Consider the following 27,619-nt stretch of genomic DNA (forward strand, 5'->3'; position numbering starts at 1 on the left):
ATATCCGACTTGCAGATCAACCCTATCCCCATACAATAATGGCAGGCCTGCAGTGAAGTGCTGCTCCTGTACATACAGTGCATTGCCGTCCTGCTGTGAAGTGCAGGTACAGTTTCTTTAAATGTATATCCGACTTGCAGATCAACCCTATCCCCATACAATAATGGCAGGCCTGCAGTGAAGTGCTGCTCCTGTACATGCAATGCATAGCCGTCCTGCTGTGAAGTGCAGGTAGTTTCTTTAAATGTATATCCGACTTGCAGATCAACCCTATCCCCATACAATAATGGCAGGCCAGCAGTGAAGTGCTGCTCCTGTACATGCAATGCATAGCCGTCCTGCTGTGAAGTGCAGGTAGTTTCTTTAAATGTATATCCGACTTACAGATCAACCCTATCCCCATACAATAATGGCAGGCCTGCAGTGAAGTGCTGCTCCTGTACATGCAATGCATAGCCGTCCTGCTGTGAAGTGCAGGTAGTTTCTTTAAATGTATATCCGACTTGCAGATCAACCCTATCCCCATACAATAATGGCAGGCCAGCAGTGAAGTGCTGCTCCTGTACATGCAATGCATAGCCGTCCTGCTGTGAAGTGCAGGTACAGTTTCTTTAAATGTATATACGACTTGCAGATCAACCCTATCCCCATACAATAATGGCAGGCCTGCAGTGAAGTGCTGCTCCTGTACATGCAATGCATAGCCGTCCTGCTGTGAAGTGCAGGTAGTTTCTTTAAATGTATATCCGACTTGGAGATCAACCCTATCCCCATACAATAATGGCAGGCCTGCAGTGAAGTGCTGCTCCTGTACATACAGTGCATTGCCGTCCTGCTGTGAAGTGCAGGTAGTTTCTTTAAATGTATATCCGACTTGGAGATCAACCCTATCCCCATACAATAATGGCAGGCCTGCAGTGAAGTGCTGCTCCTGTACATGCAATGCATAGCCGTCCTGCTGTGAAGTGCAGGTAGTTTCTTTAAATGTATATCCGACTTGGAGATCAACCCTATCTCCATACAATAATGGCAGGCCTGCAGTGAAGTGCTGCTCCTGTACATACAGTGCATTGCCGTCCTGCTGTGAAGTGCAGGTACAGTTTCTTTAAATGTATATCCGACTTGCAGTTCAACCCTATCCCCATACAATAATGGCAGGCCTGCAGTGAAGTGCTGCTCCTGTACATGCAATGCATAGCCGTCCTGCTGTGAAGTGCAGGTAGTTTCTTTAAATGTATATCCGACTTGGAGATCAACCCTATCTCCATACAATAATGGCAGGCCTGCAGTGAAGTGCTGCTCCTGTACATACAGTGCATTGCCGTCCTGCTGTGAAGTGCAGGTACAGTTTCTTTAAATGTATATCCGACTTGCAGATCAACCCTATCTCCATACAATAATGGCAGGCCTGCAGTGAAGTGCTGCTCCTGTACATGCAATGCATAGCCGTCCTGCTGTGAAGTGCAGGTAGTTTCTTTAAATGTATATCCGACTTGGAGATCAACCCTATCTCCATACAATGATGGCAGGCCTGCAGTGAAGTGCTGCTCCTGTACATGCAATGCATAGCCGTCCTGCTGTGAAGTGCAGGTACAGTTTCATTAAAGGTATATCCGACTTGGAGATCAACCCTATCTCCATACAATGATGGCAGGCCAGCAGTGACTACTCAAACGTGTATCAGTCACACTGAGCATTATACTACCGTCCCAATAAACACATGCTAGCCCTGCTGCGAAGTGCTGCAACGGTCTCACTTAAAACACAATAGCCTTGTTGTGTTGAAATGTACAGATGCTGTCAATTAGAAAAGAGGGTTGCAGGGGTAGGCGGAATATGATTGTAGGACCTGGTCCAACCACTGTGAAGTGGCGAGGGTTGAAAGAATAAGACTGAAGAACAAGGCCATGGCAGTTACTATGTAATCGGGATACAGTGTCATGAGCAGAGAAGAGGGGGTGCGCCCCGGCAGCACTGGCGCCCCAACAGCCACCCTCCTATCACTATAGAAAGATGCAGACGGCAGGACTCCAAAAAACGATTGCCACATTCTGTTTCACTCCATAGAATTAGGCAAATGCTTCAAAAAACCCACAAGGAGTGAGAGATGGGCAGGTGTCTATGAACACATCAACACAATGCTGTGATGTGTTCAGACCAGAAGCATCAGCAATGCCCGCCACACAAGGGGATTGTTATCTCATCTTAAGAGGGCTCACAACAATTAATTTATATTTACTTGGCACAAAGAAAGATTTGCAACAAAAATACATTTTACAAATTTAAATGTGCTTTAACTTGTCTAAAAACATCCCAGTTGGCATTGAGAACTGCGTTTCTACTCTCTGAAAATACCATGTAATGATACATTTTAAAGATATCCGAAGCCCTGGATGCAGACCTAAACACATGGATTCAAGAACTGGGGCGAGGAGATGATTGCATAAACTGGGTGGGTGGGCGACGATGTCACGATGACACGAGTCAACAAGGTGGGGGTGCAAGCCTATGGCATGTATGTAGGAACCGGTGGGAATACATTAATACATGTACTTGAGCCAATTGGACTCAGATGGAAAACATTGGGATAGGTTTGGTCAGGGTACCAATTGACATTGAACGGGAAGGCGCGCATAACGTTGTCATGGGCATAAATGGAATGAGTGGGAACTGATTGGTTGGATCTAGGGGCCCCTCTAATAAGCAGGAACTGGGGAGGTGGCAGCCCAACTCAGCGGTTGCATGAACACTGATCCCATGGGTGTGAAAAAAATGTACGATAGATGTCAACCGACAGGGTGGGGAAGACGACATGACAAACAATGATGGGGTGTATGTAGAAGCCTGCAGATTAGGATCTGATAGGATGCACACGAAATCCTGTGAGGTCGATGAAAATCAATAAGATGGACATAGAAGAGTGTACGATAAACAAGAACCAATGAGATGGATGTCCAGGCCTCAAGGAAATATGACTAATGGGCTACAGGTAGGAGCCTGCAGGTGACAGGGAAGCTTGCTGGTTAGATGGGAACAGGTTGGATGGATTTCGAAGGCAAGCAAATGTATACCACTGATGGGATGCGCATGAAAACGTGTATAGATGCAAAATAATTGGATCAGTGCTCTCAAACAGGGGACTGGCACGCCCGAAAGATGTCCAAGGGGGCCCACAGAAACGGATTAAGATTACTGGGTTTTTTTTTATATCAAGAAGGATTAGGGTTATTAGGGTGATTGTTTTTAATAGAAAATATAAGAAGTAGAAAAACTGCTTATATTTTGAAGAGCATGGTGCCCCCCTGGACAGCCTTTGGGCCCCTTAGGGCTCAGAAAAAATATTTTTACTCAAGAGGGAACTTGATATGAAAAGGTTTGAATACCACTGAATTAGATGGATGCAGAAACAGGTGGGACAAATAGGAAACAGTCAAACTGATGGAGCAGCTTGTAGTATAAGACTTGATCAGATGTACCTGGAAGCCTGAATAACAGATGAGAATCAATCGAACTGATGGGGCAGTCTGTAGTGTGAGAACTGTTTGAATGTACCCGGAAGCCTGAAGAACAGATGGGAATCAATAGAACAGATGGGAATCAATAGAACTGATGGGGTAGCCTGTAGTATAAGAATTGATCAGATGTACCTGGAAGCCTGAAGAACAGATGGGAATCAATCAAACTGATGGGGCAGTCTGTAGTATGAGAATTGATCAGATGTACCTGTAAGCCTGAAGTACAGATGGGAATCAATTGAACTGATGGGGCAGTCTGTAGTATGAGAATTGATCAGATGGACCTGGAAGCCTGAAGAACAGATGGGAATCAATCGAACTGATGGGGCAGTCTGTAGTATGAGAATTGATCAGATGTACCTGGAAGCCTGAAGAGCAAATGGGAACCAATCGAACTGATGGGGCAGCCTGTAGTATGATAACTGTTTGAATGTACTTGGAAGCCTGAAGAATCGATGGGTGGGTATCAATAGAACTTACACAGCAGTCCATATTATGAGAACTGATGGGACATATCTGGAAGCCTGAAAAACCGATGGGAATCAATAGAACTGACCGGGAAGACTGTATTATGAGAGCTGATGGGATATTTTTAAAAAAGGCCCGTAAGCCCCTCTACTGAGAACAAACATGGAAAAAATAACCTGTTCTATGGGAAGGTGCCCACTGAGAGAGTCTACAACCAGGTCTAGGCTTACTGTACATTTCACAGAGGAGAAATATGCATTTGCATATCAATTTGGTCCCACCCAGTTAGGCAGTCCTGCACCAAAATGCTAGGAAATTTGGCTCTGAACAAGAGTACCGTCAGCAACCCCAAACACGTGTTTCGGCCTAGTTGGGCCTCATCAGTGAGGTGAAGCTGTGCCTCTCTGAGCCCAGTGAGCAGGGAGTTCATGTCTGGATTTCCCTGGGTACCTTAGGGTGAAACCCAAAGTTCCTAAAAAGTGAAAAAAAGGTCTGGGATCCCCTCTACCGAGAATGAACACAGCCAAATAACCTGTTCCATGGGAAGGTGCCCACTCGGGAGGGTCTACAACCACGTTTTAGCTCACTGTACTTTTCACAGAGGAGACATACTCATTTGCATATCAGTCTTTGTCCCACCCACTTAGGCAGCGCAGCACCGAAATGCTAAGCAATTCTCGTCTGAACTCGAGAACCAACAGCAACCCCAGAACGTGTTTCGGCTTAGTCTGGCCTTATAAGTGAGGTGAAGCTGCGCCTCTCTAAGCACAATGAGCAAGAGGTCTACATCTGGATCACCCTGGGTAATTTAGGGTGAAACCCCAAGTTCCTAAAAATTAAAAAAGGAGAACTGATGGGATATACCTGGAATCCTGGATAACAGATGGGAATCAGCATAACTGATGGGCAGCCTGTATTATGAGGACTGATGGCATATACCTGCAATCCTGGAGAACAGATGGGAATCAACATAACTGATGGGTAGCCTGTATTATGAGAACCTGGAAGGGTGAAGCACAGATCGGAAGCAATAGAACAGAATGGGCAGCCTGCATTATGGGAACTGATGGGATACACCTGGAAACCTAAAGAACAGATGGGAGGCAATGGGGTAAATATGGAAGCCTCTGGGATAGAGGTGAAAATATAGGCTGGACATTGAACCCTATGGGGTAGATGGGGCATGCTAGTTTGCACACGGAAGTGTGTAGGATATAACAGAAGCAGTCTGCGGTAGGGAGAGGCCATTGACGGGAAAGAAGGTGGCGGACTTGGAGATCTGTGTAATAGATGTAAAGCCATGTGGGTGGGTGTTTAAGCCTGTATGAGATACCGGAACGAATGGAGTAGACGTGGCAGCCTTCAGGGCAACGGGCAGGGGCGAGACTGCTAGAGTGTGTGTGCAGAAAATGGTGGGAAGAAATTGGAGAACGTGTAGCCAGTAGGCAGCAGCCAGTGCAAGCACTGCGGCTGCAGGAGTGGGAAAGCTGCACGCAGGAGTCGGATGCAGAAGCGAGTAGCTAAGTGCACGAGTTGAGTATGGTGCATGCAGGAGCCAATGAGCAGAATGCGGGAGCTGGTCTTGTGGGGAAGGTGACTTGCGTGAGTGGCCCATGAGATGTGAGGGGAATGTGAGCGCTCAGGGGCGGAATAGACACAGGGGCGATGCATCGCATGCAGGTGTTGATCGGGTGAATACAGGGGGCGTAAGGTGAATGTCGGAACCACAGAAGAGATCCCCAGTGGCTCGGTTCCGGGGAGATGAGGCACACGCAGGATGAGCTGAAAGCAGGGGCCAGCAGCAGATCGGTGGACAGAACAGGGGTTAGATGAATAACACGTGAGGGGAAGGGAGGAGGAATATAGGCGAGGTGGATCAATGCAGGAGCTCTTGGAATGTTACAGGAGCTTCGGCGTGAATGCATTCATCGATGGCCTGAATGCAGGAGCGGGGAGGTGAGCACAGGCTTCGGAGGACGTGTGGGCATGCAGGAGCCAATGGATTGATGCAGTGCTGGTGGGATGATGCGGGGGCTATTCGTGAAGATGCAGGAATCAGTGCGGCGAAATAATGTCTGTGGGTGGCGAGGGGGGTAGAGGAGCCAACGACGAAGGCACGGGAGCAGGTGGGGAGGACACGGGGACTGAGCGAGCATATCGGTTGCGGTGGGTAGTGGACGGAGCGTCAATGTTGAGGATGCAAAGTCCCGTGGAGTCCCCTGGGTACGGGACGTGTGGGTGTATCGTTACCTTGGTTGGTTTTACTTCCTCCGGTGTCTCCAGTACAGCTCAGCAGGATGAAGAGAGTGCAGAATCTGGAGATCCTCAGAACCCCCATAGCTGCAGGCAGGCAGGCACCCTCCCGGGAATAAATCGAGTGTCCTGGGGGCGGCAGGCAAGTAATGTTCCGGCGTGGCTCCTGGGAGCTGCGAGAGCCGGTGCGGAGCTGTGCACGGGTGGGGACGATGGCGGGGGCAGCGCTCCCCGTGCTGCTGCAGGGGTGGACCGGCTCGCCCTCTCTGGAGATGGATTCCCTCCTGCTTGCTCGTAGTCTTCCCTCCACATCCAGGGCGGGCAGGCACCGTTCTGCGGGGAGAAGCAGCAATCCGGGGAGGGAGGTAGAGAGGAGGGCGGGAGGAGGGTGCTCCAGGCCTGGGGACCTGCAGAGGGGGAGGAGGAACTCACATCCACACGCCGCCCCTGGATTCCTCTTCTCAGGAGACTTGTTTGCTCGTTGTACTGGCTCCTTCTTCAGGAGCTTCAGTCTGCCCTACTGCTGCTCCCCTCTCCCGGCTCCCCCCCCCCCCCCCACGCAATCCCCCGCTGCTCCCCTCTCTTGGACCCCCCCCCCCAGCCTGCCCACAGGAATTTACAATGGGTAGCCATGGAGACGGCTTCCCTGGGAGCAGGAGGTCAGGCTCAGCCCATGTGCAAATCAATGGATCAATGCAAAGCCCATGCCAGCCATCTCCAGACCCACAGGCATACTGTGCAAGCTGCTTCTCCATCGGGGGAGGGGATTGGAAGGGGGGTGCCCAGGGGAGACAGCCCCATCACAATCCAAGAGGAGGAGTGAGAGATGGGGGGATGGTGCATGGGAGAGACAGAGGTGTAGGGGGAAAAGGAAGGGTGCCGGCGAAAGATGAAAGGAGGGAGAAAAAGTGATGAGGAGGTGGAGAAGTTAGAAGAAACAGGCGATGTACGACCGAGTTAAATGGAATGAAAGTGGGCTTTGGGAAGGAGAACGGGACAGGGACGCGCAGAAAGAAAAACGACGGCAAAGACTACTACAGAGAGAGAGAGATTGTGCGTATTAAAAGACAAGAAGCAGAAAATGCATAGCGGCATTACAGAGCCACAGCCACACGAAGGGACCACTGGCTGGAGGCGTAAATATAGCGACATGGATGGACACACTTGAGAGCTGGATATCAAGATGGGTAGTTCCGTGGGCAGACTGATACCTCGACACAGAGAAGGATAGTTCTGTGGGCAGACTGAGAGCTGGATATAAAGAAGGAAAGTTCAGTGGGCAGACTGATAGGATATAAAGAAAGATAGTTCGGTGGGCAGACTGAGAGCTGGATATAAAGAAGGATAGTTAGGCGAGCAGACTGATAGCTTCATATAAAGAAGGATAGTTTGGTGGGAAGACTGAGAGCTGGATATAAAGAAGGATCGTTCGTGGGCAGACTAATAGCTGGATATGAAGGATAGTTTGGTGGGCAGACTGATAGCTGTATATGAAGAAAGTCAGTTCGGAAGGCAAACTGAGAGCTGGATATAAAGAAGGGTAGGTTGTGAGCAGACTGAGAACTGGATATAAAGAAGGATAGTTCAGCGGGAAGACTGATAGCTGGATATAAAGAAGGATAGTCCGGCAGGCAGACTGATAGCTGGATATAAAGAAGGATAGTTTGGCGGGCAGGCTGAGAGCTGGATATAAAGAAAGATAGTTCGGTGGGCAGACTGAGAGCTGGATATAAAGAAGGATAGTTAGGCGAGCAGACTGATAGCTCCATATAAAGAAGGATAGTTTGGTGGGAAGACTGAGAGCTGGATATAAAGAAGGATCGTTCGTGGGCAGACTAATAGCTGGATATGAAGAAAGTCAGTTCGGTAGGCAAACTGAGAGCTGGATGTAAGGAAGGGTAGGTTGTGGGCAGACTGAGAACTGGATATAAAGAAGGATAGTTCAGCAGGAAGACTGATAGCTGGATATAAAGAAGGATAGTTCGGCAGGCAGACTGATAGCTGGATATAAAGAAGGATAGTTTGGCAGGCAGACTGAGAGCTGGATATAAAGAAGGATAGTTCGGCCGGCAGACTGATAGCTGGATATGAAGAAGGATAGTTCGGTGGGCAGACTGAGAGCAGGATATAAAGAAGGACAGTTCGGCAGACAGACTGATAGCTCGATATAAAGAAGTATAGTTTGGTGGGCAGACTCAGAGCTGTATATAAAGAAGGATCCTTTGTGGGCAGACTGATAGCTGGATATAAAGAAGGATAGTTTGGCGGGCAGACTGATAGGTGCAAATGAGGAGGGATAGTTCGGTGGGCAGACTGAAAGCTGGATATAAAGAAAGATAGTTTGGTGGGCAGACTGAGAGCTGGATATAAAGAAGGGAAGTTCGGCAGGCAGCTTGATAGCTGTATATGAAGAAGGATAGTTTGGTGGGCAGACTGAGAGCTGGATATAAAGAAGGATTGTTCGGTGGGCAGACTGATAGCTCGATATAAAGAAGAATAGTTTGGTAGGCAGACTGAGAGCTGGATATAAAGAAGGATAGTTCGGCGGGCAGACTGATAGCTGGATATGAAAAAAGATAGTTTGGTGGGCAGACAGAGCTGGATATAAAGAAGGGTAGTTTGTGGGCAGACTGAGAGCTGGATATAAAGAAGGATAATTCAGCGGGCAGACTGATAGCTGGATATAAAGAAGGATAGTTCGGCGGGCAGACTGATAGCTGGATATAAAGAATGATGGTTTGGCGGGCAGACTGATAGCTGGATATGAAGAAGCATAGTTTGGCGGGCAGTCTGATAGCTCGATACAAAGAAGGATAGTTTGGTGGGCAGACTGAGAGCTGGATATAAAGAAGGATAGTTCGGCGGGCAGACTGATAGCTGGATATAAAGAATGATGGTTTGGCGGGCAGACTGATAGCTGGATATGAAGAAGGATAGTTCGGCGGACAGACTGATAGCTGGATATGAAGAAGGATAGTTCGGTGGGCAGACTGAGAGCTGGATATAAAGAAAGATAGTTTGGTGGGCAGACTGCGAGCTGGCTATAAAGAAGGATAGTTTGGTGGGCAGACTGATAGCTGGATATGAAGAAGGATAGTTTGGCGGGCAGACTGAGAGCTGGATATAAAGAAGGGTAGTTTGGCAGGCAGACTGATAGCTGGATATGAAGAAGGATAGTTCGGTGGGCAGACTGAGAGCTGGATATAAAGAAGGATAGTTTGGTGGGCAGATTGATAGCTCGATATAAAGAGGGATAGTTTGGTGGGCAGATTCAGAGCTGGATATAACGAAGGAAAGTTGGGCAGGCAGACTGATAGCTGGATATGAAGAAAGTCAGTTCGGTAGGAAAATTGAGAGCTGGATATAAAGAAGGGTAGGTTGTCGGCAGACTGAGAACTGGATATAAAGAAGGATAGTTCAGCGGGAAGACTGATAGCTGGATATAAAGAAGGATAGTTCGTGGGCAGACTGATAGCTGGATATAAAGAAGGATAGTTTGGCGTGCAGACTGAGAGCTGGATATAAAGAAGGGTGGTTCGGCGGGCAGACTGAGAGCTGGATATAAAGAAGGATAGTTCGGCAGACAGACTGATAGCTCGATGTAAAGAAGTATAGTTTGGTGGGCAGACTCAGAGCTGTACATAAAGAAGGATCCTTCGTGGGCGGACTGATAGCTGGATATAAAGAAGGATAGTTTGGCGGGCAGACTGATAGCTGGATATGAAGGATAGTTTGATGGGCAGACTGAGAGCTGGATATAAAGAAGGATAGTTCGGCGGGCAGACTGATAGGTGCATATGAGGAGGGATAGTTCGGTGGGCAGACTGAGAGCTGGACATAAAGAAGTATAGTTTGGTGGGCAGACTGAGAGCTGGATATAAAGAAGGGTGGTTCGGCGGGCAGACTGATAGCTGGATATGAAGAAGGATAGTCGGTGGGCAGACTGAGAGCTGGATATAAAGAAGGATAGTTCGGCAGACAGACTGATAGCTCGATATAAAGAAGTATAGTTTGGTGGGCAGACTCAGAGCTGTATATAAAGAAGGATCCTTTGTGGGCAGACTGATAGCAGCTGGATATAAAGAAGGATAGTTTGGCGGGCAGACTGATAGCTGGATATGAAGGATAGTTTGGTGGGCAGACTGAGAGCTGGATATAAAGAAGGATAGTTCGGCGGGCAGACTGATAGGTGCATATGAGGAGGCATAGTTTGGTGGGCAGACTGAGAGCTGGATATAAAGAAGGGAAGTTCGCCAGGCAGCTTGATAGCTGGATATGAAGAAGGATAGTTTGGTGGGCAGACTGAGAGCTGGATATAAAGAAGGATAGTTCGGTGGGCAGACTGATAGCTGGATATAAAGAAGGATAGTTCGGCGGGCAGACGGATAGCTGGATATAAAGAATGATGGTTTGGCGGGCAGACTGATAGCTGGATATGAAGAAGGATAGTTTGGCGGGCAGACTGAGAGCTAGATATAAACAAGGATAGTTTGGTTGGCAGACTGATAGCTCGATACAAAGAAGGATAGTTTGGTGGGCAGACTGAGAGCTGGATATAAAGAAGGATAGTTCGGCGGGCAGACTGATAGCTGGATATAAAGAATGATGGTTTGGTGGGCAGACTGATAGCTGGATATGAAGAAGGATAGTTTGGCGAGCAGACTGAGAGCTAGATATAAAAAAGGGTATTTCGGCGGGCAGACTGATAGCTGGATATGAAGAAGGATAGTTCGGTGGGCAGACTGAGAGCTGGATATTAAGATGGATAGTTTGGTGGGCAGACTGAGAGCTGGATATAAAGAAGGATTGTTCGGTGGGCAGACTGATAGCTCGATATAAAGAAGAATAGTTTGGTAGGCAGACTGAGAGCTGGATATAAAGAAGGATAGTTCGGCGGGCAGACTGATAGCTGGATATGAAAAAAGATAGTTTGGTGGGCAGACAGAGCTGTATATAAAGAAGGGAAGTTCGGCAGGCAGCTTGATAGCTGGATATGAAGAAGGATAGTTTGGTGGGCAGACTGAGAGCTGGATATAAAGAAGGATTGTTCGGTGGGCAGACTGATAGCACGATATAAAGAAGAATAGTTTGGTAGGCAGACTGAGAGCTGGATATAAAGAAGGATAGTTCGGCGGGCAGACTGATAGCTGGATATGAAAAAAGATAGTTTGGTGGGCAGATAGAGCTGGATATAAAGAAGGGTAGTTTGTGGGCTGACTGAGAGCTGGATATAAAGAAGGATAATTCAGCGGGCAGACTGATAGCTGGATATAAAGAAGGATAGTTCGGCGGGCAGACTGATAGCTGGATATAAAGAATGATGGTTTGGCGGGCAGACTGATAGCTGGATATGAAGAAGGATAGTTTGGCGGGCAGACTGAGAACTAGATATAAACAAGGGTATTTCGGCGGGCAGACTAATAGCTGGATATGAAGAAGGATAGTTTGGTGGGCAGTCTGATAGCTCGATACAAAGAAGGATAGTTTGGTGGGCAGACTGAGAGCTGGGTATAAAGAAGGATAGTTCGGCGGGCAGACTGATAGCTGGATATAAAGAATGATGGTTTGGCGGGCAGACTGATAGCTGGATATGAAGAAGGATAGTTCGGCGGACAGACTGATAGCTGGATATGAAGAAGGATAGTTCGGTGGGCAGACTGAGAGCTGGATATAAAGAAAGATAGTTGGTGGGCAGACTGCGAGCTGGCTATAAAGAAGGATAGTTTGGTGGGCAGACTGATAGCTGGATATGAAGAAGGATAGCTTGGCGGGCAGACTGAGAGCTGGATATAAAGAAGGGTAGTTTGGCAGGCAGACTGATAGCTGGATATGAAGAAGGATAGTTCGGTGGGCAGACTGAGAGCTGAATATAAAGAAGGATAGTTTGGTGGGCAGATTGATAGCTCGATATAAAGAGGGATCGTTTGGTGGGCAGATTCAGAGCTGGATATAAAGAAGGAAAGTTGGGCAGGCAGACTGATAGCTGGATATGAAGAAAGTCAGTTCGGTAGGCAAATTGAGAGCTGGATATAAAGAAGGGTAGGTTGTCGGCAGACTGAGAACTGGATATAAAGAAGGATAGTTCAGCGGGAAGACTGATAGCTGGATATAAAGAAGGATAGTTTGGCGGGCAGACTGAGAGCTGGATATAAAGAAGGGTGGTTCGGCGGGCAGACTGATAGCTGGATATGAAGAAGGATAGTTTGGTGGGCAGACTGAGAGCTGGATATAAAGAAGGATATTTCAGCAGACAGACTGATAGCTCGATATAAAGAAGTATAGTTTGGTGGGCAGACTCAGAGCTGTACATAAAGAAGGATCCTTCGTGGGCGTACTGATAGCTGGATATAAAGAAGGATAGTTTGGCGGGCAGACTGATAGGTGCATATGAGGAGGGATAGTTCGGTGGGCAGACTGAGAGCTGGACATAAACAAGTATAGTTTGGTGGGCAGACTGAGAGCTGGATATAAAGTAGGGTGGTTCGGCGGGCAGACTGATAGCTGGATATGAAGAAGGGTAGTCGGTGGGCAGACTGAGAGCTGGATATAAAGAAGGATAGTTCGGCAGACAGACTGATAGCTCGATATAAAGAAGTATAGTTTGGTGGGCAGACTCAGAGCTGTATATAAAGAAGGATCCTTTGTGGGCAGACTGATAGCAGCTGGATATAAAGAAGGATAGTTTGGCGGGCAGACTGATAGCTGGATATGAAGGATAGTTTGGTGGGCAGACTGAGAGCTTGATATAAAGAAGGATAGTTCGGCGGGCAGACTGATAGGTGCATATGAGGAGGGATAGTTTGGTGGGCAGACTGAGAGCTGGATATAAAGAAGGATAGTTTGGTGGGCAGACTGAGAGCTGGATATAAAGAAGGGAAGTTCGCCAGGCAGCTTGATAGCTGGATATGAAGAAGGATAGTTTGGTGGGCAGACTGAGAGCTGGATATAAAGAAGGATAGTTCGGTGGGCAGACTGATAGCTGGATATAAAGAAGGATAGTTCGGCGGGCAGACTGATAGCTGGATATGAAAAAAGATAGTTTGGTGGGCAGACAGAGCTGGATATAAAGAAGGGTAGTTTGTGGGCAGGCTGAGAGCTGGATATAAAGAAGGATAATTCAGCGGGCAGACTAATAGCTGGATATAATGAAAGATAGTTCGGCGGGCAGACTGATAGCTGGATATAAATAATGATGGTTTGGCGGGCAGACTGATAGCTGGATATGAAGAAGGATAGTTTGGCGGGCAGACTGAGAGCTAGATATAAACAAGGGTATTTCGGCGGGCAGACTGATAGCTGGATATGAAGAAGGATAGTTCGGTGGGCAGAGTGAGAGCTGGATATAAAGAAGGATAGTTTGGTGGGCAGACTGATAGCTCGATACAAAGAAGGATAGTTTGGTGGGCAGACTGAGAGCTGGATATAAAGAAGGATAGTTCGGCGGGCAGACTGATAGCTGGATATAAAGAATGATGGTTTGGTGGGCAGACTGATAGCTGGATATGAAGAAGGATAGTTTGGCGAGCAGACTGAAAGCTAGATATAAAAAAGGGTATTTCGGCGGGCAGACTGATAGCTGGATATGAAGAAGGATAGTTCGGTGGGCAGACTGAGAGCTGGATATAAAGATGGATAGTTTGGTGGGCAGACTGAGAGCTGGATATAAAGAAGGATTGTTCGGTGGGCAGACTGATAGCTCGATATAAAGAAGAATAGTTTGGTAGGCAGACTGAGAGCTGGATATAAAGAAGGATAGTTCGGCGGCCAGACTGATAGCTGGATATGAAAAAAGATAGTTTGGTGGGCAGACAGAGCTGGATATAAAGAAGGGAAGTTCGGCAGGCAGCTTGATAGCTGGATATGAAGAAGGATAGTTTGGTGGGCAGACTGAGAGCTGGATATAAAGAAGGATTGTTCGGTGGGCAGACTGATAGCTCGATATAAAGAAGAATAGTTTGGTAGGCAGACTGAGAGCTGGATATAAAGAAGGATAGTTCGGCGGGCATACTGATAGCTGGATATAAAGAATGATGGTTTGGCGGGCAGACTGATAGCTGGATATGAAGAAGGATAGTTTGGCGGGCAGACTGAGAACTAGATATAAACAAGGGTATTTCGACGGGCAGACTAATAGCTGGATATGAAGGAGGATAGTTTGGTGGGCAGTCTGATAGCTCGATACAAAGAAGGATAGTTTGGTGGGCAGACTGAGAGCTGGATATAAAGAAGGATAGTTCGGCGGGCAGACTGATAGCTGGATATAAAGAATGATAATTCAGCGGGCAGACTGATAGCTGGATATAAAGAAGGGTAGTTTGTGGGCAGACTGAGAGCTGGATATCAAGAAGGATAATTCAGCGGGCAGACTGATAGCTGGATATAAAGAAGGATAGTTCGGCGGGCAGACTGATAGCTGGATATAAAGAATGATGGTTTGGCGGGCAGACTGATAGCTGGATATGAAGAAGGATAGTTTGGCGGGCAGACTGAGAACTAGATATAAACAAGGGTATTTCGACGGGCAGACTAATAGCTGGATATGAAGGAGGATAGTTTGGTGGGCAGTCTGATAGCTCGATACAAAGAAGGATAGTTTGGTGGGCAGACTGAGAGCTGGATATAAAGAAGGATAGTTCGGCGGGCAGACTGATAGCTGGATATAAAGAATGATAGTTTGGCGGGCAGACTGAGAGCTGGATATAAAGAAAGATAGTTTGGTGGGCAGACTGCGAGCTGGCTATAAAGAAGGATAGTTTGGTGGGCAGACTGATAGCTGGATATGAAGAAGGATAGTTTGGCGGGCAGACTGAGAGCTGGATATAAAGAAGGGTAGTTTGGCAGGCAGACTGATAGCTGGATATGAAGAAGGATAGTTCGGTGGGCAGACTGAGAGCTGGATATAAAGAAGGATAGTTTGGTGGGCCGATTGATAGCTCGATATAAAGAGGGATAGTTTGGTGGGCAGATCCAGAGCTGGATATAAAGAAGGAAAGTTGGGCAGGCAGACTGATAGCTGGATATGAAGAAAGTCAGTTCGGTAGGCAAATTGAGAGCTGGATATAAAGAAGGGTAGGTTGTCGGCAGACTGAGAACTGGATATAAAGAAGGATAGTTCAGCGGGAAGACTGATAGCTGGATATAAAGAAGGATAGTTCGGCAGGCAGACTGATAGCTGGATATAAAGAAGGATAGTTTGGCGGGCAGACTGAGAGCTGGATATAAAGAAGGGTGGTTCGGCGGGCAGACTGATAGCTGGATATGAAGAAGGATAGTTTGGTGGGCAGACTGAGAGCTGGATATAAAGAAGGATAGTTCGGCAGACAGACTGATAGCTCGATATAAAGAAGTATAGTTTGGTGGGCAGACTCAGAGCTGTACATAAAGAAGGATCCTTCGTGGGCGGACTGATAGCTGGATATAAAGAAGGATAGTTTGGCGGGCAGACTGATAGCTGGATATGAAGGATAGTTTGGTGGGCAGACTGAGAGCTGGATATAAAGAAGGATAGTTCGGCGGGCAGACTGATAGGTGCATATGAGGAGGGATAGTTCGGTGGGCAGACTGAGAGCTGGACATAAAGAAGTATAGTTTGGTGGGCAGACTGAGAGCTGGATATAAAGAAGATGGTTCGGCGGGCAGACTGATAGCTGGATATGAAGAAGGATAGTCGGTGGGCAGACTGAGAGCTGGATATAAAGAAGGATAGTTCGGCAGACAGACTGATAGCTCGATATAAAGAAGTATAGTTTGGTGGGCAGACTCAGAGCTGTATATAAAGAAGGATCCTTTGTGGGCAGACTGATAGCAGCTGGATATAAAGAAGGATAGTTTGGCGGGCAGACTGATAGCTGGATATGAAGGATAGTTTGGTGGGCAGACTGAGAGCTGGATATAAAGAAGGATAGTTCGGCGGGCAGACTGATAGGTGCATATGAGGAGGGATAGTTTGGTGGGCAGACTGAGAGCTGGATATAAAGAAGGATAGTTTGGTGGGCAGACTGAGAGCTGGATATAAAGAAGGGAAGTTCGCCAGGCAGCTTGATAGCTGATTATGAAGAAGGATAGTTTGGTGGGCAGACTGAGAGCTGGATATAAAGAAGGATAGTTCGGTGGGCAGACTGATTGCTGGATATAAAGAAGGATAGTTCGGCGGGCAGACTGATAGCTGGATATGAAAAAAGATAGTTTGGTGGGCAGACAGAGCTGGATATAAAGAAGGGTAGTTTGTGGGCAGACTGAGAGCTGGATATAAAGAAGGATAAATCAGCGGGCAGACTAATAGCTGGATATAATGAAAGATAGTTTGGCGCGCAGACAGATAGCTGGATATAAAGAATGATGGTTTGGCGGGCAGAATGATAGCTGGATATGAAGAAGGATAGTTTGGCGGGCAGACTGAGAGCTAGATATAAACAAGGGTATTTCGGCAGGCAGACTGAAAGCTGGATATGAAGAAGGATAGTTCGGTGGGCAGAGTGAGAGCTGGATATAAAGAATGATAGTTTGGTGGGCAGACTGATGGCTCGATACAAAGAAGGATAGTTTGGTGGGCAGACTGAGAGCTGGATATAAAGAAGGATAGTTCGGCGGGCAGACTGATAGCTGGATATAATGAATGATGGTTTGGTGGGCAGACTGATAGCTGGATATGAAGAAGGATAGTTTGGCGAGCAGACTGAGAGCTAGATATAAAAAAGGGTATTTCGGCGGGCAGACTGATAGGTGGATATGAAGAAGGATAGTTCGGTGGGCAGACTGAGAGCTGGATATAAAGATGGATAGTTCGGTGGGCAGACTGATAGCTCGATACAAAGAAGGATAGTTTGGAGGGCAGACTGAGAGCTGGATATAAAGAAGGCTCATTTGTGGCCAAACTGATAGCTGGATATGAAGAAGGATAGTTCGGTGGGCAAACTGAGAGCTGGATATAAAGAAGGATAGTTCGGCGGACAGACTGATAGCTGGATATGAAGAAGGATAGTTCGGTGGGCAGACTGAGAGCTGGATATAAAGAAGGATAGTTTGGTGGGCAGACTGCGAGCTGGCTATAAAGAAGGATAGTTCGGTGGGCACACTGATAGCTGGATATGAAGAAGGATAGTGCGGTGGGCAGACTGAGAGCTGGATATAAACAAGGATAGTTTGGTGGGCAGACTGAGAGCTGGCTATAAAGAAGGATAGTTTGGTGGGCAGACTAATAGCTGGATATGAAGAAGGATAGTTCGGTGGGCAGACTGAGAGCTGGCTATAAAAAAGGATAGTTTGGTGGACAGACTGATACCTCGATATAAAGAAGGATAGTTTGTGGGCAGACTGAGAGCTGGATATGAAGAAGGATAGTTCGGTGGGCAGACTGAGAGCTGGCTATAAAAAAGGATAGTTTGGTGGACAGACTGATACCTCGATACAAAGAAGGATAGTTTGGAGGGCAGACTGAGAGCTGGATATAAAGAAGGATCGTTTGTGGCCAGACTGATAGCTGGATATGAAGAAGGATAGTTTGGTGGGCAAACTGAGAGCTGGATATAAAGAAGGATAGTTCGGCGGACAGACTGATAGCTGGATATGAAGAAGGATAGTTCAGTGGGCATACTGAGAGCTGGATATGAAAAAGGATCGTTTGGCGGGCAGACTGAGAGCTGGATATAAAGAAGGGTAGTTTGGCAGGCAGACCGATAGCTGGATATGAAGAAGGATAGTTCGGTGGGCAGACTGAGAGCTGGATATAAAGAAGGATAGTTTGGTGGGCGGACTGATAGCTCGATATAAAGAGGGATAGTTTGGTGGACAGACTGAGAGCTGGATATAAAGAAGGAAAATTGGGCGGGCAGACTGATAGCTGGATATGAAGAAAGACAGTTTGGTAGGCAAACTGAGAGCTGGATATAAAGAAGGGTAGGTTGTGGGCAGACTGAGAACTGGATATAAAGAAGGATAGTTCAGCGGGAAGACTGATAGCTGGATATAAAGAAGGATGGTTCGGCAGGCAGACTAATAGCTGGATATAAAGAAGGATAGTTTGACGGGCAGACTGAGAGCTGTATATAAAGAAGGGTGGTTCGGCGGGCAGACTGATAGCTGAATATGAAGAAGGAAAGTTCGGTGGGCAGACTGAGAGCTGGATATTAAGAAGGATAGTTCGGCGGACAGACTGATAGCTCAATATAAAGAAGTATAGTTTGGTGGGCAGACTCAGAGCTGTATATAAAGAAGGATACTTCGTGGGCAGACTGATAGCTGGATATAAAGAAGGATTGTTTGGCGGGCAGATTGATAGCTGGATATGAAGGATAGTTTGGTGGGCAGACTGAGAGCTGGATATAAAGAAGGATAATTCAGCGGGCAGACTGATAGCTGGATATAAAGAAGGATAGTTCGGCGGGCAGACTGATAGCTGGATATAAAGAATGATGGTTTGGCAGGCAGACTGATAGCTGGATATGAAGAAGGATAGTTTGGCGGGCAGACTGAGAACTATATATAAACAAGGGTATTTCGGCGGGCAGACTAATAGCTGGATATGAAGGAGGATAGTTCGGTGGGCAGACTGAGAGCTGGATATAAAGAAGGATAGTTCGGTGGGCAGTCTGATAGCTCGATACAAAGAAGGATAGTTTGGTGGGCAGACTGAGAGCTGGATATAAAGAAGGATAGTTCGGCGGGCAGACTGATAGCTGGATATAAAGAATGATGGTTTGGCGGGCAGACTGATAGCTGGATATGAAGAAGGATAGTTTGGCGGGCAGACTGAGAACTAGATATAAACAAGGGTATTTCGGCGGGCAGACTAATAGCTGGATATGAAGAAGGATAGTTTGGTGGGCAGTCTGATAGCTCGATACAAAGAAGGATAGTTTGGTGGGCAGACTGAGAGCTGGGTATAAAGAAGGATAGTTCGGCGGGCAGACTGATAGCTGGATATAAAGAATGATGGTTTGGCGGGCAGACTGATAGCTGGATATGAAGAAGGATAGTTCGGCGGACAGACTGATAGCTGGATATGAAGAAGGATAGTTCGGTGGGCAGACTGAGAGCTGGATATAAAGAAAGATAGTTGGTGGGCAGACTGCGAGCTGGCTATAAAGAAGGATAGTTTGGTGGGCAGACTGATAGCTGGATATGAAGAAGGATAGCTTGGCGGGCAGACTGAGAGCTGGATATAAAGAAGGGTAGTTTGGCAGGCAGACTGATAGCTGGATATGAAGAAGGATAGTTCGGTGGGCAGACTGAGAGCTGAATATAAAGAAGGATAGTTTGGTGGGCAGATTGATAGCTCGATATAAAGAGGGATCGTTTGGTGGGCAGATTCAGAGCTGGATATAAAGAAGGAAAGTTGGGCAGGCAGACTGATAGCTGGATATGAAGAAAGTCAGTTCGGTAGGCAAATTGAGAGCTGGATATAAAGAAGGGTAGGTTGTCGGCAGACTGAGAACTGGATATAAAGAAGGATAGTTCAGCGGGAAGACTGATAGCTGGATATAAAGAAGGATAGTTTGGCGGGCAGACTGAGAGCTGGATATAAAGAAGGGTGGTACGGCGGGCAGACTGATAGCTGGATATGAAGAAGGATAGTTTGGTGGGCAGACTGAGAGCTGGATATAAAGAAGGATAGTTCAGCAGACAGACTGATAGCTCGATATAAAGAAGTATGGTTTGGTGGGCAGACTCAGAGCTGTACATAAAGAAGGATCCTTCGTGGGCGGACTGATAGCTGGATATAAAGAAGGATAGTTTGGCGGGCAGACTGATAGGTGCATATGAGGAGGGATAGTTCGGTGGGCAGACTGAGAGCTGGACATAAACAAGTATAGTTTGGTGGGCAGACTGAGAGCTGGATATAAAGTAGGGTGGTTCGGCGGGCAGACTGATAGCTGGATATGAAGAAGGGTAGTCGGTGGGCAGACTGAGAGCTGGATATAAAGAAGGATAGTTCGGCAGACAGACTGATAGCTCGATATAAAGAAGTATAGTTTGGTGGGCAGACTCAGAGCTGTATATAAAGAAGGATCCTTTGTGGGCAGACTGATAGCAGCTGGATATAAAGAAGGATAGTTTGGCGGGCAGACTGATAGCTGGATATGAAGGATAGTTTGGTGGGCAGACTGAGAGCTTGATATAAAGAAGGATAGTTCGGCGGGCAGACTGATAGGTGCATATGAGGAGGGATAGTTTGGTGGGCAGACTGAGAGCTGGATATAAAGAAGGATAGTTTGGTGGGCAGACTGAGAGCTGGATATAAAGAAGGGAAGTTCGCCAGGCAGCTTGATAGCTGGATATGAAGAAGGATAGTTTGGTGGGCAGACTGAGAGCTGGATATAAAGAAGGATAGTTCGGTGGGCAGACTGATAGCTGGATATAAAGAAGGATAGTTCGGCGGGCAGACTGATAGCTGGATATGAAAAAAGATAGTTTGGTGGGCAGACAGAGCTGGATATAAAGAAGGGTAGTTTGTGGGCAGGCTGAGAGCTGGATATAAAGAAGGATAATTCAGCGGGCAGACTAATAGCTGGATATAATGAAAGATAGTTCGGCGGGCAGACTGATAGCTGGATATAAATAATGATGGTTTGGCGGGCAGACTGATAGCTGGATATGAAGAAGGATAGTTTGGCGGGCAGACTGAGAGCTAGATATAAACAAGGGTATTTCGGCGGGCAGACTGATAGCTGGATATGAAGAAGGATAGTTCGTTGGGCAGAGTGAGAGCTGGATATAAAGAAGGATAGTTTGGTGGGCAGACTGATAGCTCGATACAAAGAAGGATAGTTTGGTGGGCAGACTGAGAGCTGGATATAAAGAAGGATAGTTCGGCGGGCAGACTGATAGCTGGATATAAAGAATGATGGTTTGGTGGGCAGACTGATAGCTGGATATGAAGAAGGATAGTTTGGCGAGCAGACTGAAAGCTAGATATAAAAAAGGGTATTTCGGCGGGCAGACTGATAGCTGGATATGAAGAAGGATAGTTCGGTGGGCAGACTGAGAGCTGGATATAAAGATGGATAGTTTGGTGGGCAGACTGAGAGCTGGATATAAAGAAGGATTGTTCGGTGGGCAGACTGATAGCTCGATATAAAGAAGAATAGTTTGGTAGGCAGACTGAGAGCTGGATATAAAGAAGGATAGTTCGGCGGGCAGACTGATAGCTGGATATGAAAAAAGATAGTTTGGTGGGCAGACAGAGCTGGATATAAAGAAGGGAAGTTCGGCAGGCAGCTTGATAGCTGGATATGAAGAAGGATAGTTTGGTGGGCAGACTGAGAGCTGGATATAAAGAAGGATTGTTCGGTGGGCAGACTGATAGCTCGATATAAAGAAGAATAGTTTGGTAGGCAGACTGAGAGCTGGATATAAAGAAGGATAGTTCGGCGGGCAGACTGATAGCTGGATATGAAAAAAGATAGTTTGGTGGGCAGACAGAGCTGGATATAAAGAAGGGTAGTTTGTGGGCAGACTGAGAGCTGGATATCAAGAAGGATAATTCAGCGGGCAGACTGATAGCTGGATATAAAGAAGGATAGTTCGGCGGGCAGACTGATAGCTGGATATAAAGAATGATGGTTTGGCGGGCAGACTGATAGCTGGATATGAAGAAGGATAGTTTGGCGGGCAGACTGAGAACTAGATATAAACAAGGGTATTTCGACGGGCAGACTAATAGCTGGATATGAAGGAGGATAGTTTGGTGGGCAGTCTGATAGCTCGATACAAAGAAGGATAGTTTGGTGGGCAGACTGAGAGCTGGATATAAAGAAGGATAGTTCGGCGGGCAGACTGATAGCTGGATATAAAGAATGATAGTTTGGCGGGCAGACTGAGAGCTGGATATAAAGAAAGATAGTTTGGTGGGCAGACTGCGAGCTGGCTATAAAGAAGGATAGTTTGGTGGGCAGACTGATAGCTGGATATGAAGAAGGATAGTTTGGCGGGCAGACTGAGAGCTGGATATAAAGAAGGGTAGTTTGGCAGGCAGACTGATAGCTGGATATGAAGAAGGATAGTTCGGTGGGCAGACTGAGAGCTGGATATAAAGAAGGATAGTTTGGTGGGCAGATTGATAGCTCGATATAAAGAGGGATAGTTTGGTGGGCAGATCCAGAGCTGGATATAAAGAAGGAAAGTTGGGCAGGCAGACTGATAGCTGGATATGAAGAAAGTCAGTTCGGTAGGCAAATTGAGAGCTGGATATAAAGAAGGGTAGGTTGTCGGCAGACTGAGAACTGGATATAAAGAAGGATAGTTCAGCGGGAAGACTGATAGCTGGATATAAAGAAGGATAGTTTGGCAGGCAGACTGATAGCTGGATATAAAGAAGGATAGTTTGGCGGGCAGACTGAGAGCTGGATATAAAGAAGGGTGGTTTGGCGGGCAGACTGATAGCTGGATATGAAGAAGGATAGTTTGGTGGGCAGACTGAGAGCTGGATATAAAGAAGGATAGTTCGGCAGACAGACTGATAGCTCGATATAAAGAAGTATAGTTTGGTGGGCAGACTCAGAGCTGTACATAAAGAAGGATCCTTCGTGGGCGGACTGATAGCTGGATATAAAGAAGGAGAGTTTGGCGGGCAGACTGATAGCTGGATATGAAGGATAGTTTGGTGGGCAGACTGAGAGCTGGATATAAAGAAGGATAGTTCGGCGGGCAGACTGATAGGTGCATATGAGGAGGGATAGTTCGGTGGGCAGACTGAGAGCTGGACATAAAGAAGTATAGTTTGGTGGGCAGACTGAGAGCTGGATATAAAGAAGATGGTTCGGCGGGCAGACTGATAGCTGGATATGAAGAAGGATAGTCGGTGGGCAGACTGAGAGCTGGATATAAAGAAGGATAGTTCGGCAGACAGACTGATAGCTCGATATAAAGAAGTATAGTTTGGTGGGCAGACTCAGAGCTGTATATAAAGAAGGATCCTTTGTGGGCAGACTGATAGCAGCTGGATATAAAGAAGGATAGTTTGGCGGGCAGACTGATAGCTGGATATGAAGGATAGTTTGGTGGGCAGACTGAGAGCTGGATATAAAGAAGGATAGTTCGGCGGGCAGACTGATAGGTGCATATGAGGAGGGATAGTTTGGTGGGCAGACTGAGAGCTGGATATAAAGAAGGATAGTTTGGTGGGCAGACTGAGAGCTGGATATAAAGAAGGGAAGTTCGCCAGGCAGCTTGATAGCTGATTATGAAGAAGGATAGTTTGGAGGGCAGACTGAGAGCTGGATATAAAGAAGGATAGTTCGGTGGGCAGACTGATTGCTGGATATAAAGAAGAATAGTTCGGCGGGCAGACTGATAGCTGGATATGAAAAAAGATAGTTTGGTGGGCAGACAGAGCTGGATATAAAGAAGGGTAGTTTGTGGGCAGACTGAGAGCTGGATATAAAGAAGGATAAATCAGCGGGCAGACTAATAGCTGGATATAATGAAAGATAGTTTGGCGGGCAGACAGATAGCTGGATATAAAGAATGATGGTTTGGCGGGCAGACTGATAGCTGGATATGAAGAAGGATAGTTTGGCGGGCAGACTGAGAGCTAGATATAAACAAGGGTATTTTGGCAGGCAGACTGAAAGCTGGATATGAAGAAGGATAGTTCGGTGGGCAGAGTGAGAGCTGGATATAAAGAATGATAGTTTGGTGGGCAGACTGATGGCTCGATACAAAGAAGGATAGTTTGGTGGGCAGACTGAGAGCTGGATATAAAGAAGGATAGTTCGGCGGGCAGACTGATAGCTGGATATAAAGAATGATGGTTTGGTGGGCAGACTGATAGCTGGATATGAAGAAGGATAGTTTGGCGAGCAGACTGAGAGCTAGATATAAAAAAGGGTATTTCGGCGGGCAGACTGATAGGTGGATATGAAGAAGGATAGTTCGGTGGGCAGACTGAGAGCTGGATATAAAGATGGATAGTTCGGTGGGCAGACTGATAGCTCGATACAAAGAAGGATAGTTTGGAGGGCAGACTGAGAGCTGGATATAAAGAAGGCTCATTTGTGGCCAAACTGATAGCTGGATATGAAGAAGGATAGTTCGGTGGGCAAACTGAGAGCTGGATATAAAGAAGGATAGTTCGGCGGACAGACTGATAGCTGGATATGAAGAAGGATAGTTCGGTGGGCAGACTGAGAGCTGGATATAAAGAAGGATAGTTTGGTGGGCAGACTGCGAGCTGGCTATAAAGAAGGATAGTTCGGTGGGCACACTGATAGCTGGATATGAAGAAGGATAGTGCGGTGGGCAGACTGAGAGCTGGATATAAACAAGGATAGTTTGGTGGGCAGACTGAGAGCTGGCTATAAAGAAGGATAGTTTGGTGGGCAGACTGATAGCTGGATATGAAGAAGGATAGTTCGGTGGGCAGACTGAGAGCTGGCTATAAAAAAGGATAGTTTGGTGGACAGACTGATACCTCGATATAAAGAAGGATAGTTTGTGGGCAGACTGAGAGCTGGATATGAAGAAGGATAGTTCTGTGGGCAGACTGAGAGCTGGCTATAAAAAAGGATAGTTTGGTGGACAGACTGATACCTCGATACAAAGAAGGATAGTTTGGAGGGCAGACTGAGAGCTGGATATAAAGAAGGATCGTTTGTGGCCAGACTGATAGCTGGATATGAAGAAGGATAGTTTGGTGGGCAAACTGAGAGCTGGATATAAAGAAGGATAGTTCGGCGGACAGACTGATAGCTGGTTATGAAGAAGGATAGTTCAGTGGGCATACTGAGAGCTGGATATGAAAAAGGATCGTTTGGCGGGCAGACTGAGAGCTGGATATAAAGAAGGGTAGTTTGGCAGGCAGACCGATAGCTGGATATGAAGAAGGATAGTTCGGTGGGCAGACTGAGAGCTGGATATAAAGAAGGATAGTTTGGTGGGCGGACTGATAGCTCGATATAAAGAGGGATAGTTTGGTGGGCAGACTGAGAGCTGGATATAAAGAAGGAAAATTGGGCGGGCAGACTGATAGCTGGATATGAAGAAAGACAGTTTGGTAGGCAAACTGAGAGCTGGATATAAAGAAGGGTAGGTTGTGGGCAGACTGAGAACTGGATATAAAGAAGGATAGTTCAGCGGGAAGACTGATAGCTGGATATAAAGAAGGATGGTTCGGCAGGCAGACTAATAGCTGGATATAAAGAAGGATAGTTTGACGGGCAGACTGAGAGCTGTATATAAAGAAGGGTGGTTCGGCGGGCAGACTGATAGCTGAATATGAAGAAGGAAAGTTCGGTGGGCAGACTGAGAGCTGGATATTAAGAAGGATAGTTCGGCGGACAGACTGATAGCTCAATATAAAGAAGTATAGTTTGGTGGGCAGACTCAGAGCTGTATATAAAGAAGGATACTTCGTGGGCAGACTGATAGCTGGATATAAAGAAGGATTGTTTGGCGGGCAGATTGATAGCTGGATATGAAGGATAGTTTGGTGGGCAGACTGAGAGCTGGATATAAAGAAGGATAATTCAGCGGGCAGACTGATAGCTGGATATAAAGAAGGATAGTTCGGCGGGCAGACTGATAGCTGGATATAAAGAATGATGGTTTGGCAGGCAGACTGATAGCTGGATATGAAGAAGGATAGTTTGGCGGGCAGACTGAGAACTATATATAAACAAGGGTATTTCGGCGGGCAGACTAATAGCTGGATATGAAGGAGGATAGTTCGGTGGGCAGACTGAGAGCTGGATATAAAGAAGGATAGTTCGGTGGGCAGTCTGATAGCTCGATACAAAGAAGGATAGTTTGGTGGGCAGACTGAGAGCTGGATATAAAGAAGGATAGTTCGGCGGGCAGACTGATAGCTGGCTATAAAGAATGATGGTTTGGCGGGCAGACTGATAGCTGGATATGAAGAAGGATAGTTCGGCGGACAGACTGATAGCTGGATATGAAGAAGGATAGTTCGGTGGGCAGACTGAGAGCTGGATATAAAGAAAGATAGTTTGGTGGGCAGCCTGCGAGCTGGCTATAAAGAAGGATAGTTTGGTGGGCAGACTGATAGCTGGATATGAAGAAGGATAGTTTGGCGGGCAGACTGAGAACTGGATATAAAGAAGGGTAGTTTGGAAGGCAGACTGATAGCTGGATATGAAGAAGGATAGTTCGGTGGGCAGATTGATAGCTCGATATAAAGAGGGATAGTTTGGTGGGCAGATTCAGAGCTGGATATAAAGAAGGAAAGTTGGGCAGGCAGACTGATAGCTGGATATGAAGAAAGTCAGTTTGGTAGGCAAACTGAGAGCTGGATATAAAGAAGGGTAGGTTGTCGGCAGACTGAGAACTGGATATAAAGAAGGATAGTTCAGCGGGAAGACTGATAGCTGGATATAAAGAAGGATAGTTCGTGGGCAGACTGATAGCTGGATATAAAGAAGGATAGTTTGGCGGGGAGACTGAGAGCTGGATATAAAGAAGGGTGGTTTGGCGGGCAGACTGATAGCTGGATATGAAGAAGGATAGTTTGGTGGGCAGACTGAGAGCTGGATATAAAGAAGGATAGTTCGGCAGACAGACTGATAGCTCGATATAAAGAAGTATAGTTTGGTGGGCAGACTCAGAGCTGTACATAAAGAAGGATCCTTCGTGGGCAGACTGATAGCTGGATATAAAGAAGGATAGTTTGGCGGGCAGACTGATAGCTGGATATGAAGGATAGTTTGGTGGGCAGACTGAGAGCTGGATATAAAGAAGGATAGTTCAGCGGGCAGACTGATAGGTGCATATGAGGAGGGATAGTTCGGTGGGCAGACTGAGAGCTGGACATAAAGAAGTATAGTTTGGTGGGCAGACTGAGAGCTGGATATAAAGAAGGGTGGTTTGGCGGGAAGACTGATAGCTGGATATGAAGAAGGATAGTCGGTGGGCAGACTGAGAGCTGGATATAAAGAAGGATAGTTCGGCAGACAGACTGATAGCTCGATATAAAGAATTATAGTTTGGTGGGCAGACTCAGAGCTGTATATAAAGAAGGATCCTTTGTGGGAAGACTGATAGCTGGATATAAAGAAGGATAGTTTGGCGGGCAGACTGATAGCTGGATATGAAGGATAGTTTGGTGGGCAGACTGAGAGCTGGATATAAAGAAGGAGAGTTCGGCGGGCAGACTGATAGGTGCATATGAGGAGGGATAGTTTGGTGGGCAGACTGAGAGCTGGATATAAAGAAGGATAGTTTGGTGGGCAGACTGAGAGCTGGATATAAAGAAGGGAAGTTCGCCAGGCAGCTTGATAGCTGGATATGAAGAAGGATAGTTTGGTGGGCAGACTGAGAGCTGGATATAAAGAAGGATAGTTCGGTGGGCAGACTGATAGCTGGATATAAAGAAGGATAGTTCGACGGGCAGACTGATAGCTGGATATGAAAAAAGATAGTTTGGTGGGCAG

The 27,619-nt window shown here is 46.8% G+C and overlaps 1 protein-coding gene across 7 annotated transcripts in view; it reads right to left on the minus strand.

Annotated features, from left to right (window-relative positions):
* The window catches only part of SCUBE3 (signal peptide, CUB domain and EGF like domain containing 3), a 785,923-nt gene extending 779,153 nt beyond the window's left edge, over positions 1 to 6,770 (minus strand). For all 7 annotated transcript variants that reach the window (XM_069633481.1, XM_069633476.1, XM_069633480.1 and 4 more), the window contains exon 1: positions 6,234 to 6,770. In XM_069633481.1, the coding sequence (XP_069489582.1) occupies positions 6,234 to 6,321 (88 nt within the window). In that variant the 5' untranslated portion in view covers positions 6,322 to 6,770. The remainder of the gene's footprint in view (positions 1 to 6,233) is intronic.
* Between the last annotated feature and the right edge of the window lie 20,849 nt (positions 6,771 to 27,619).

The sequence above is a fragment of the Ambystoma mexicanum genome, chromosome 13 (genome assembly GCF_040938575.1).
Source record: "Ambystoma mexicanum isolate Mex_15411 chromosome 13, UKY_AmexF1_1, whole genome shotgun sequence".
In the NCBI taxonomy this organism is placed as follows: Eukaryota; Metazoa; Chordata; class Amphibia; order Caudata; family Ambystomatidae; genus Ambystoma; species Ambystoma mexicanum.